General features: G+C 43.4%; 1 protein-coding gene across 2 annotated transcripts in view; it reads left to right on the top strand.

Moving 5' to 3' along the window:
* The window catches only part of LOC310790392 (deoxycytidine kinase 2), a 51948-nt gene that overhangs the window by 21099 nt on the left and 17563 nt on the right, over positions 1-13286 (top strand). For both annotated transcript variants that reach the window (XM_083652073.1, XM_083652074.1), the window contains one exon: positions 491-600. In XM_083652073.1, coding sequence (XP_083508199.1) covers positions 491-600 — 110 coding nt within the window. The remainder of the gene's footprint in view (positions 1-490; positions 601-13286) is intronic.

Here is a 13286-nt window from a genome sequence, read left to right on the forward strand (position 1 = left end):
ACTTTTTACCATCGTCATCGCTCTCTCCAAGTGGCACTCATTTCTCCTCCTCCGATTCATCTGTGTCAGACCAGAACGCTGTGAAGGGGAGCCTTCGTTGCCATGGCGCTCCGTCGAGCAATAACAAAAACGCTGGCGTCTTCCTCGCCATCGTCGCCAGCCGAGAACTCTGGATCGGACTCTGTTTCGACCACAGGCTCCACCCATAAATACTAAACTAGCGGGTTCCTTTTATCTGTTTGACCTGAAACAATGTCACAGGCTGGGGAAGTGTCTGATGTAATGTAAACAGCCAAAACATGAAAGTACGTCCGAGTACGTCTTTGGCACAGAACGCCATTGTTAAAAGTACGTCCGGGTACGTCTTTGGCAGAGAATGAGTTAATGATCAATTATCGATTTTCGATTATTGATGAACATCCCTAGTATATATTAACTCTCTCCCCCTCTGTCTCTCTGTGTCTCTCTCTCTCTTCTGTGTGTCTCTCAGAGTTATGCGTGTCTGAGCAGAGTGCGCTCTCAGCTCCAGGCTCCTTCAGTCAAGCTGCAGCAGGCGGAGAACCCAGTCCAGTTCTACGAGAGATCTGTCTACAGTGACAGGTACCCATACTGTAGTGATACTGGGTGATACTATTGTAATACTTGTCTTGTCAATAAAGTTAAAGTACTGTTAAATTAACACATTCACTGCCAGCCGTTTTTTCAATACTGTAGGTAGGTTCTGCCAAGTTTTTTTTTGAGGATTCTGGCTCATCTTTCAAGAGCCGAGGATTCTTTTCTGCTAAGATTTTGTGAACACAAATGATCTCAAAAGAACTAATAGAATGTGTGCTTTCTCTGTCTAAAAGAGTTAGTTTGTAGAGTTAGTAGTTATGTAGGCATTAGCAGTATGGAGAGATATATGTGTCTTTATTCTGTGACTGAAAGTTTACATCCTGTAACCAAAGAGTGTATCTGTGAGAAAATAAATCCACTTTGTAATCAAAAAATTGATCCGTAAGCAAAAACATAGATTTGAAAACAAAAGTATCAACAATCCAATCAAAGAAAAATTAAAAAATTAAATTAAAAAAATGTTTTTAGATTTTTCATTCATGTGAATTAAAAAAAGTTGCATGCAAACACAAACATTTTGTTCTCAACTCCAGACCATTTGTTTGCGAAACCATTACCTTTGCTTACAAAGCTCAACTTTTCTTTTGCGAAATGAAAAGTTTTGTTTGCAAAACCTGAGTTTTGCAAAACTTTTTCTATTACAATAAGGGCGGGACCTACAGCAGAAAAAAGTAACGCACGTCCCTATTGGCCAGTGTCGATCGGAGTGATAGCTTGGCAACATCCAATCCAGTAAGAGACAAGGCGGAGGGCGGGCACTTGAAGGAAGTATTTCCTGAAGGAATCTCCATGCCATTTCAGCCCCAGTTATAACCACAGATTGAAGAGAGAAGTATGGAGAGAAGCTGTGAGTATGTTCACACCAATGTTTTTATGTTTGGTCAGGTTACATGCACCGGTCCAAACATAAAAACATTGGTGTGAACATACTCACGGCTTCTCTCTTCAATCTGTGGTTATAACTGGCACTAAAATGGCATGGAGATTCCTTCAGGAAATACTTCCGTTCAAGTGCCCGCCCTCCGCCTTGTCTCGTACTGGATTGGATGTTGCCAAGCTATCACTCCGATCGACACTGGCCAATAGGGACGTGCGTTACTTCTTTTTGCTGTAGGTCCCGCCCTTATTGTAACAGAAAAAGTTTTGCAAAACTCAGGTTTTGCAAACAAAACTTTTCGTTTCGCAAAAGAAAAGTTGAGCTTTGTAAGCAAACGTAATGGTTTTGCAAACAAATGTTTTGGAGTTGAGAACAAAATGTTTGTGTTTGCATGCAACTTTTTTTAATTCACATTAATGAAAAATCTAAAAACATTTATTTTATTTTATTTTTAAATTTTTCTTTGATTGGATTGTTGATAGTTTTGTTTTCAAATCCATGTTTTTGCTTACAGATCTATTTTTTGATTACAAAGTGGATTTATTTTCTCACAGATACAGTCTTGGGTTACAGGATGTAAACTTTCAGTCACAGAATAAAGACACATATATCTCTCCATATAGCAGTAGAATACAGCATGGTTTCAGCGTCTGAAAATTTATTCTGAGATAAATGGCTTTTTGTGAAATTCGATAGAACAGTCACTTTAACCATTTATTTTTGGCGTAAGACGTCAGACATCTAAACAATAGTTTTGAACAGTAATTTCCTCCATAGCAGCAGGAAACCCCCCTCTCCTTCAAACTCCTCCCTCCGTGGGTGTGTCTCTGGTGGCTTTGCAGCATTTGTCACAAGCGAGGCTCTGCCTGTCTGTGCTGCCTGGCTGCTGGCGGCTGCTCTTTGGGCGAGTCTGCATGAGTCGTTTCGGTTGTGAGCTCAGCTGCAATGAAGCTAGGGCTGCACGATATTGGAAAAAACTGACATTGCGATATTCCCCGCCCATGCGATATATATTGCGATATGAAAAAATACAGATTTTCACCAGATTAGCTCTATTTGAAAGAAAATAATATTTCTAGAATGATTGGGATGATTTTGTAGAGGAGTCCATCTGATTTTGGAGGGGAAATTAGGTATTTTAATGTTTCTCAACCACTGGGCTGTGACCTACTGGTAGGCCTCAGAGCGTCATCTATCAGGGTGCATACACATTTTGACCAATGGATTTCCATGACTTACATACATGAAAAAGTGAGTTATGACATTCTACTTTAAAATGTCACTAGCCTATACTTCACTTAGTGTAATGCAGCCTTTAAAACCAGGGAAAGACAACATGTATGCTGTATCACCATATTACCATCCAACATCTAAGACCATGTAGTCTCAAATCACAATACAATATGGATATAAATTTGATATATTGCCCACCCCTAATATTGAGTGCCAGAATCTACCTCCCAATGATGCTATTTGCAGAAAAACATTAGATTTAATTGATTATAATCACTGCTTTCAACTTCTTTCGTTCTTCTAACGTTTCAATAAATCAACAATGAAACACCGCTGGTTACTTCACACACTTGGTCTGACCCCCCTCCAGAAACTACCAAGTGGTACGCTCCGCATTTGGGGAGTTCCGGTTTTTGAGCGCACGCAGGGCAGTACAGAGACGAGGATTCACATGCAGCCGACCGGTGACAAACAATTCATTCGTGAAAAGTAATAAATATATATTTAATTGCCCAGCTATGTCTATTGTCTTTTTATTTTCACCGACATGTTTTGTGTAAATGAGTCGCTATGTATGATTACCTCTACCGTAACGTTACTGCTATCATCTGATGCATCATCAGACTGAGGGGGAGAGAGAGCTGCGGTGATACACGGACAACTTCTCAGTAATCACTTTAGCCTTCGTGTCATAAGTTGCGGTCTTGCTTTTTGGTGTTTCAAGAGTAAATATCTCCACTCCACGGACATGTTGAGTTACAGCAGCCAGTATACTAGTGCGCTGCAAGCTGTGGACAAGTCCGCCTCGCAATCACATCGTTTACAGACAGGCTACTGTCAGCAACGCAACATAAGCAAAAACAATTCAATTTTGCTCTCTGTGCATGTTTGTTGTGTTGAAGCTAAGCATTAAATGAGTGAGTACAGTAGCGGGGCATCTCACTCCTTTGAGAGAGCCTGCATTTCACTCAGTAGGCTACCCCTAAAGTGAGAGTTTATCAAGCAACATGACGAGTTAATTTGCTTTTGACATCGCACGTCCTGCGATGTGACTATCGCGCATGCGCACATCGCAATGTCGATGTGTAAACGATATATCGTGCAGCCCTAAATGAAGCTGCGTGCGATTGTGGGCTTTCTGCGGGTGTTTCAAAGTGTGTTGCATGCATAATCTATTATGCAAATTTGCAATCCCCCACCGCCAGCTCCCAGCGCGATAATGCGCGAAAGCGAAAGCGTTTTCGCCAATCCATTTTACAGTATGAGAGAATGGTTTCCTCGCGCGTTCCCCTGCAGTTTTGGCTCGGCTTTTTCTAGTCTGGAGAGCACTGTCGCCACTTAGTGGGTCGGTGGAATGGGTTGTACACGTTCGGTGGCTCCAATATTTTTATAGGAGACGTGGGGGGCGTTGATCCACGTCCCACCGTCAATTTTTTTTTTTTTTTTTAAGACGAGATATCTCGTCATTGGCAGTCAACCGTTGGATTTTTTAAGACGAGATATCTCGTCAATGGCAGTGAACGTGTTAAAGTAGGGGTGACCCCAAATAGTGGTTGATTTTTCGAAAGAGCCTGCAGGGTTCCCATGGGTCCTTGAAATCCTTGAAAATTTGTGGATTTGAAAAAAAAAATCCAAGGTGAATAGTAGGGATGGGCATTTTAAGCAATTTAAATACTCGAGTACTCTCCTTCTATTATGAACGAGTGCTCAAGTACTCACGGGGGGGGGGGGTGGGTCTGTGTGATTAGTATGGTAATGACGGAGCAGGGTAATCTGCTGTGTATGGGGCTGTTCACACATAACGTTTGCATTTTTGCATGGAAAAAGCGCTACCTGGAGCATTTTTTGTCAGGAGATGGACTGACTGTGATATTAGGTGACGCTAAGCTAACATCATTCTAAAGCCTACCTCAGACAGTATCTCCGATGGTTGGATGGATGGCATTAGCGCTTTGGAGCAGACAAGTTGTGAAAAAAGCAAAGGCATTTCCAATACATGTCCATTGTCCAGCAATGTCAGGTTATTGTCCAGTATCATCCATTTTACTTTATGATCACTGTTACACTAACGTAAATCCACGGATTACAAGGTCCGGTGTTCTGCCAAAAAGTGAAAACTGGCCAGTGTGATTAACGTTACAGCTGCAGCTGAACAGTGATCACCATGAAGCGATTGTCTCCCAAAAAGTGATTATTTCTCCACATTTCTTGTGACTAACGTTATGGGAAAAAACGACAGTGTAGTCAGTAAACTAGTGCAAAGTTTTGAATGAGTTTTATCGGGCGTGCGCTATGAAGAAGCGTGCTTCTCATGCGGGAGAAAATATCTAGCCACCATTTTTGGGATGAGCTGGAAAACTTCTGGTTAAAACTTTCAAAATAATGTCACTTAAACAAAAGTAAATAGCTTATTGATGCACGTTGGAGGAGAAAAGGTATTTCAACGAATGAAGCAACAAACGTGGTATCAAAATACTCGTTGTGATGTTATATGGCATGAAACTGTGGCTGTAACGCATTACTCAAAATAAATAAGGTTACGTTACAATAAGCGTTTTAGTTTGAAAGCAACAAAGTGGATGACGTACTTGTACATTCTGGCTGACTTGACACCCGTGCAGTTCATGCTGCCAGATCCACATGACGATGCGTGCATAGATCTTCTAGACTAGACCATTTTTAAAGGGGTGGGGGGTGGGGCGAGTACCCGAACAGCAGAAACGTTACTCGAGTACTGACGTTATGAACGAGTGCTCGAGTACCCGAGTACTCGTGCCCATCCCTAGTGAATAGATATGTTTTCATGATGTTCATTTACGCTGAGTTAAAAATTATTTGCGTGCTTTTAAAAGAAATTAGGGGTGTCGGGGTACATCGCATCCAATAACGTTAACAAGCTAACAGGCTAGTAACAGGCTTGCTGTCAATCTTAAAGGGGGACTAACCCCCCAGATATGTATCAGAACAGTGATTTGAAAATACCTATGGAAAAAACCAAGAAATGACATATGCTCTTGTCTATACTAGACTCTTTGGCTGTGTTCAAGTCAAGATTTTTTTTCGGAAATCGACGCCATTACAGTTTGCCTACTGCCTCAAAAATAATTTATTTGAGAGGGGCAATATCTTTATAAATATCAACAACTAGCCAACGCTGGTGGCCTGTTTGGAAAGAGCTTTGCTCAAAATGGTTGAAAGTTACCGTAAATTCCGGACTATAAGGCGCACCGGTGTATAAGCCGCACCTTCAAAGTTGACTATTTTTTTCTTATATAAGCCGCACCGGACTATAAGCCGCGGGTGTTTTAATGGTATTTTTTGTTTTTTTTTACAGTGCACACAGTGTCCGCGGTGTGGTGAAAAGAGGGCAAGAGAGGAAATTAAAACAGAAGTGGATTTATAGTTAGAAAGAGTGCTAAAGAAGAGAGAATTCCGTTTTTTATTTTTTTATTTTAGTTACCGTAAATTCCGGACTATAAGACGCACCGGTGTATAAGCCGCGGGACCAAAATTGACTATTTTTTTCTTCTATAAGCCGCACCGGACTATAAGCCGCGGGTGTTTTGATGTTTAATTACCATATGAAAGGGTTCGTGCACAGAGAGGAATGTCGGGAAAGAGATCGCTGTTTGGGGAAGCTCCCATTTATTAACATTTCAACAAAACAAAACAAAAGTCAGGTCACTAATCCCCAGACAAAATCACACAACAATAGGCTACCGTATATGTGCAGCAAACCTGTAACCAGAGAAGTCAAGTCACTAATCCTCGTCTTCCTCTTCTTCCTGCGTACTGAAACCACCAAAGTCCTCATCTTCAGTGTCGGAAACGAACAGGTTCAGGGTGGCTTCGTCAACCACTCTCCTCTCTCCTTCAGGTGCCATGGCACGAGTCCGATACCTCACGAGTCCGACACCTCACGAGTCCGAAAAAAGAGGCTAACTTCCCCCAGACCCTAACCCAAAACCTAACCTCTCCCACCCCCACGCCTAAACCTAACATCCCCCAGACCCTAACCCAAAACCTAACCTCTCCCACCCCCACGCCTAAACCTAACCTCCCCCAGACCCTAACCCAAAACCATGAGGTGTCGGACTCGTGAGGTATCGGACTCGTGAGGTATCGGACTAGGGGGCAGTCCCCGTGGCGTCATCCTCTTCATCCCGCAGCAGTCCAGCGTTTTGGAACCCGTTGGTAATTGTGGATGTTTTCACACTCCTATAATATTCCGTGATCTTCCTTTGTGTGAATTCGCCGAAGTTTGTGATTTTCTCCTGATAGTCGGGAGGGAGTTGTTCAGTAGTTCTCCCCCGGACGGACAGTCCCTTTTGCCCAGGTTACGCGCGGCTGCTCTGTTTGATCGGCGGCTGCTCTCTTTTAATGCGAGATTGACTGCTTTCAACTTGAAAGCTGCCTCGTGTGAATTTCTGCGTACCTTCCCCATGGTAAGTGAGAGTGTTGCTTCTACTGCTCGTCTTGTTGTGAATATTCCTTGATCTTCCTTTGTGTGAATTCGCCGAAGTTTGTGATTTTCTCCTGGTAGTCGGGGGAGGGAGTTGTTGCCCGAGTGGCCGTTTGCTTACCGTAATTACCATATGTAAGTGGTCACGCACAGAGGGGATTGTCGGGAAGAGATGGCTGTTTGAGGAAGCTCCCATTTACCGTATTACAACATTTCAACAAAACAACATAACACAACACCACCGTTGTTTATTTTTACAGTGCACACAGTGTCCGCGGTGTGGTGAAAAGAGGGCAAGAGAGGAAATTAAAACAGAAGTGGATTTATAGTTAGAAAGAGTGCTAAAAAAGAGAGATTTTTTTTTTTTTTTTCTGAAAAAATCCATAGATAAGACGCACCGTTATATAAGCCGCAGGGGCCAAAAAACGGGAAAAAAGCCGCGGCTTATAGTCCGGAATTTACGGTACTCACAGTACTATTGACCAGTCCAACTCAAAAGATATTCGGCAGTTTCACTTTGAGCTCTTGTTCCGCCGCTGTCCATCAATGGTTATGACGAGTCTCGCTGGGTACAGTACGCCAAAGCGATATCCATTGACTTTAACCTTTTCGATGATGCTGTTGTATGTTGCGCGTTTCTGTTGCACCAACACGGAGAGGTCCTGCCGGACGAAAAAGCGCGTACCCTCCCAGGTGAGGGGCTTCTTCCCCGCAGCCTGGAGGATGAGTTGACGGTCGGGCCAGCGGAGTAGGCAGATGAAGATGGCCCTCGGTGACAGGCCGGGGTCTGGACGTGGCCGAGGCGCCCGGTGTGCCCTGTCCACCTCTGGTGGTTTCTCGCCTTCCTTCAGGTCCAGGATGTAACACAGGATTTTGCCACGAAAGCGTCCATGTCACCAATCTCAGCTCCCTCTTTTACATTGATCAGGCGAATGTTATTTCTTTTACTCCTGCTGATTAAGTCATCAACCTGCGTGTGCAGGGTTTCGATTTGTTTTTGCATTTTATCCACTTTCGGACTCACTGTGTTGTTTTTGTCCTCCAGTGCGCTGATGCGCTTTTCCGCATTAGAAACTCTGTTCACGGTTGCCTTATTTTATTTAGTGATTGAGTGGATGGACTTCTGCACGTTTTCAAACTTGTTTTCAAGCTGCTCAAACCTCTGAGCGATGTCGGACTTAATCGATAGTGTTTCACGGAGTAAAAGTTTAGCCCAAGCCGTGTATCTCCAGCCTCCAGCAGGTGAGTCATTTCCTCATTCATGGCGGTGATTGCTTCGTCTTTTTCTTTCTGCTTACCTGTGTTGTGTTATGTTATGTTATGTTATGTTGTTAAAAGAGGGCAAGAGAGGAAATTAAAACAGAAGTGGATTTATAGTTAGAAAGAGTGCTAAAAAAGAGAGATTTTTTTTTTTTTTTTTGAAAAAATCCATAGATAAGCCGCACCGTTATATAAGCCGCAGGGGCCAAAAAAGGCCAAAAAACGGGAAAAAAGCCGCAGCTTATAGTCCGGAATTTACGGTATATCAATTTGGTAATTCAGTGGCGAACTAGAAATTTAATTATTTTTCTGCATGTATCTCTATGGCAGCGTGTCAAACTACGTTACGAGAGCAAAGTGACGTGGGCTCGTTACAGCAGCACACCGCACAATACGACAAACCCCCCGTTCTGGGGTAACACAATGCGAGATTTCTCTATGTCATTCCCTCGTCCAAGTTGCCATATAGTCCCTTTTTCATTTTAGTTTGGGGGCTTTTCGTGATTCTTGTTAAAAGTTGTGCAAAAGTTTTCCTCTCAGCGCAGTGCAGGCTGCGCCTCCTCCCTCCTGCCAGACCCCGGCTGGCGAAACAGCCTGCTGCATGCATGGGGCGCTCTGTAACCTCACGGAGCAACAAACATTCAGTCTGTCCAAAATCAATACCGATATAATCTCAGTAGGAGGGATGCAGGGAAATATATGATAGTAGCCGATGTGTTTAGAGAAGCTTTGTCACGTTGTCACGTCGTAGTATAGCGTTATATTTTATAGGGATGGGCATTTCAAGCAATTTAAATACTCGAGTACTCTCCTTATATTATGAACGAGTGCTCGAGCACTCGCGCGCTGGGGGGGGGAGGGGGGGGGGTCTGCTGTGTGATTACTATGGTAATGACTGAGCAGGGGTAATTTGCTGTATATGGGGCTGTTCACACATAACGTTTGCATTTTTGCATGGAAAAAGCGCTACCTGGAGCATTTTTTGTCAGGAGAGGGACTGACTGTGATATTAGGTGACGCGAACATCTAAAGCCTACCTATCTCCGATGGTTGGATGGATGGCATTAGCGCTTTGGAGCAGACAAGTTGTGAAACAAGCGAATGCATTTCCAATAGCCTACATGTCCATTGTCCAGCAATGTCAGGTTATTGTCCAGTATCATCCATTTTACTTTATGATCACTGTTACACTAACGTAAATCCACGGATTACAAGGTCCGGTGTTCTGCCAAAAAGTGAAAACTGACCAGTGTGATTAACGTTACAGCTGCTGAGCTGCAGCTGAATAGTGATCACCATGAAGCGATTGTCTCCCAAAAAGTGATTCTTTCTCCACATTCCTTGTGACTACCGTTATGGGAAACGACAGTGTAGTCGGTAAACTAGCGTTTACTGCAAAGTTTTGAATTAGTTTTATCGGGCGTGCGCTATGAAGAAGTCTGCGTCTCCTTCGGGAGCATATCTTCAGCCACCATTTTCGGGATGAGCTGGAAAACTTCCGGTTAAAACTTTCAAAATAATGTTACTTAAACAAAAGTAAATAGCTTATTAATGCACGTTGGAGGAGAAAAGGTATTTCAACGAATGAAGCAGCAAACCTTGTATCAAAATACTCGTTGTGATGTTATATGGCGTGAAACTGTGGCTGTAACACATTACTCAAAATAAATAAGGTACAATAAGCGTTTTATTTTGAAAGCAACAAAGCGGACGATGTACTTGTACATTCTGGCTGACTTGACGCCCGTGCAGTTCATGCTGCCAGATCCACATGACGATGCGTGCATAGATCTTCTAGGCCATTTTTAAAGGCGTGCGGAGTGGGGCGAGTACCCGAACAGCAGAAACGTTACTCGACTACTGACGTTATGAACGAGTGCTCGAGTACCCGAGTACTCGCGCCCATCCCTAATATTTTACATGTGCGCTAAACTGCGACGATATTTGTTTGCGGAAATATCAGACTGCTCTCAGAGCACAGAGAGCCCAGCTGCTGCTGCGCGCGCCCCCGGAGCTTGGAGCTCGTCCATGAGGTTTACAGTACGACTCTCTCCCGCCTGCCTGGGCTGGAGACAGTGCTTCCCACTCGGACTGATAATATAAACATCATCATTCGAGCTTATCCAGGTAAGATATTAGTAATAAGTAATGACACATTCAGCGGGAAACTAACTATAATTAAGACATGTGCCAACTTTGACGACGTTTGGTTCAGTATTTTAACTCATTGAGTGCCAGCCACTTTTGGAGAACGGACGCTCCCAGTGCCAGAGTTTCAGAGCGTTTTCAGTGATTTCTCGAGGCCCACAGAACTGAACACGCACAAAGAACGATGAGACTCTCTTCTATCATCTGCAAAAAAAAGTTTATTGATCCCATTTTCCGTTCTTTAGTTATGAGCCGGAGAAGATAGCTTGATTTAACCAAAAACAGCCATTTTTTTCTAGAAGCTGAGATAATGAGCCTTTTGTGAAATTAAACATTTCAAGCACATCACTGACTCTGAAGCTAATATTTTCTAATGTAGTCACACCTCAAAAGTAATTTCCTTCAATAAAACATTGAAGGCCAGGGAATTTTGTTTGGCAGAATAATATTTTTTAGCTGCAACCAGCAGCGGTGGCCCCTGCGTGCGCTGCTGGTTGCAGCTTCTTGCTGGTCTTGATTTGCTGCTGGTGGGCATCGGATATTCTGGCTTGCGTTTGCCAATCCTGTCCTGCTGTCTGGGTCAGTGTTGTGTGCTGCTCTGCGTGCCCCCCCTCCCACCCCCACCCCTCAACTGCACACTCCTCCTCCGTATGGGAGTGTCTCTGGTGGCTCTCTGCTGAGTTTGCTGTGCACAGTGAAGGGTGCGCGACATCCAGCTTTTTTACAGCGTTCCGCGTGTGTTTGTCACCGGCTCGCATGCTTCCAGTGGAGAATAATAACAACTCCACGGCTGATCATGCGGATGGGCTGTCGCAGCGGACACGGAGGAGCTCAATTGTGGGAGCAGATTGGCTGCTGCAGGCACAGCTAACGTTATGTATGCTTCATGCATATGGATGCATACGGATGCGATGCGATTTCCGTTTCCCCAACGACTTCTTCTTTGTTTTTTCATCGTCTTTCTGTAATCTGGAGAGCACTGTCGCCACCTAAGGGTTCTGTAAAATAGGTTACACACATTCAATATCTCCCATATTGTAAGAGGCGATGTAAGAGGCTTAGATCCACGTCCCACCGTCAAAAAACGCAATTGACGACTTTAGTCGTCTTTGGCACTCTACGTCACTAAAGCAATTGACGACTAAAGTCGTCATTGGCACTCAATGAGTTAAGAGCAAACTTCAATAGGAATAGGCTTGGAGTTGTGAGGAGCCGAAAGGGTACAGGGGGGGTAGGGGAGTAACTATCTTGAAATCCCATAGTCTTTGGGGACAACCTGACGTCAGGTTGTACCAAATATCCCATTCATTTGAGAAAGAAAAAAAAGCAGTGTTAGACCCTTAGAGGGCGCTTATGCCAGATATGCTGCTGAAAAATGATACAAATGGTCAAATGGCAACAGTTTGGTGTCAAATGTGGAAATTTTGATCAGAATTCTTCACACATCACCCCCAAAGTCATATATATTGGTTAAAAGCTGAAAAAAAGTGTTTTGGGGGTTAGTTACACTTTATCATTGTTCTTCTGATGCTCTTGATGTCCTTTTTGCCAACGACCATGATGTACAAACCAATTTTCCTAACGGACAAATAAATACTTCATTCATTCTTCTGCCGTTTTATTCTTCTTCTACTGAACATATTATAGTATATAATAGTATTTTGACGTTGACTAAAGAAATACTGCCGCCTAGTGGCCGCTTTTAGATAGGATTCCAAATTAGTGCTTAAATCAAACACATCAATAGCAAATGCTACATAAAACAAATACAACAGGGGGAGGGGTTCTTTGTTTAGAATGAAGTTACCAAAGTTGCCAGTTGGCAAATATCTGGCTGTATCTGGCCTGCTACCTCAGTCCCTACTAGTAGCTAGCTAGCTAGCTAGCTAGCTAGCTACTAGCAACCAACTAGGTTGTTTTGTTTTCTGTCTGTTTGACAGGGTAAGGCTTAAACTTTGAATGTTTATACATAGCTTAATTTGAACAAATTGAAATACTCCAATTGCACAAGTTTAATTTTTGTATTCTATTTTTGTATTTTTGATAACTAAATGCTTTTCAGCCTTGTAGCTGATTGTGTCATTGTGACCGAGCCAGCAAAATACAACCTAATGCAAGAGTATGTTCACTGTGTGTACTGTTTACTGCTTTAAACAGGGCCATGCTGTACCAGTTTGTGACACTAGGTGGAGCACTAGTACTGCCTGTTCAAAATGAATGCCCAAGGTTCAATAAAAAAAAAATTCTTGTTGCTTTTTCCGCCGTTGTACCGTACCGTATTCGTACCGAACCGTGACCCCAAAACCGAGGTACGTACCGTACCGTGACTTTTGTGTACCGTGACACCCCTAAAATAAATAAGGTAATGTTACATGCATGTGTGCGCCCAGTGCTCCAAGTGGTGCTCTGCTTTAACTCCCAGCCGTGGGCATCCCCCCCTCCTCTCTTTCACTCATTCAGAGCTTCAACACAAAACCACATGGCTGCTGTGAGCGCATGCGGTCTTGTCCGGTCTTGTCTTGTCTTGTCTTGACATGCACAGAGAGCGAAATATGGAAATATTTTTGCTTACGTTAAGTTGCTGACACTAAGGGGATGGACACTACATAGCCCGTCTGTAAACGATGTTTGAAAGTGCTGAGGCGAAGGGAGCTGACCAAACGCAAACGGCGACAAACATCCCGACTTCAA

The sequence above is a fragment of the Poromitra crassiceps genome, assembly GCF_964638095.1.
Source record: "Poromitra crassiceps genome assembly, chromosome: 15".
Taxonomy (NCBI): domain Eukaryota; kingdom Metazoa; phylum Chordata; class Actinopteri; order Beryciformes; family Melamphaidae; genus Poromitra; species Poromitra crassiceps.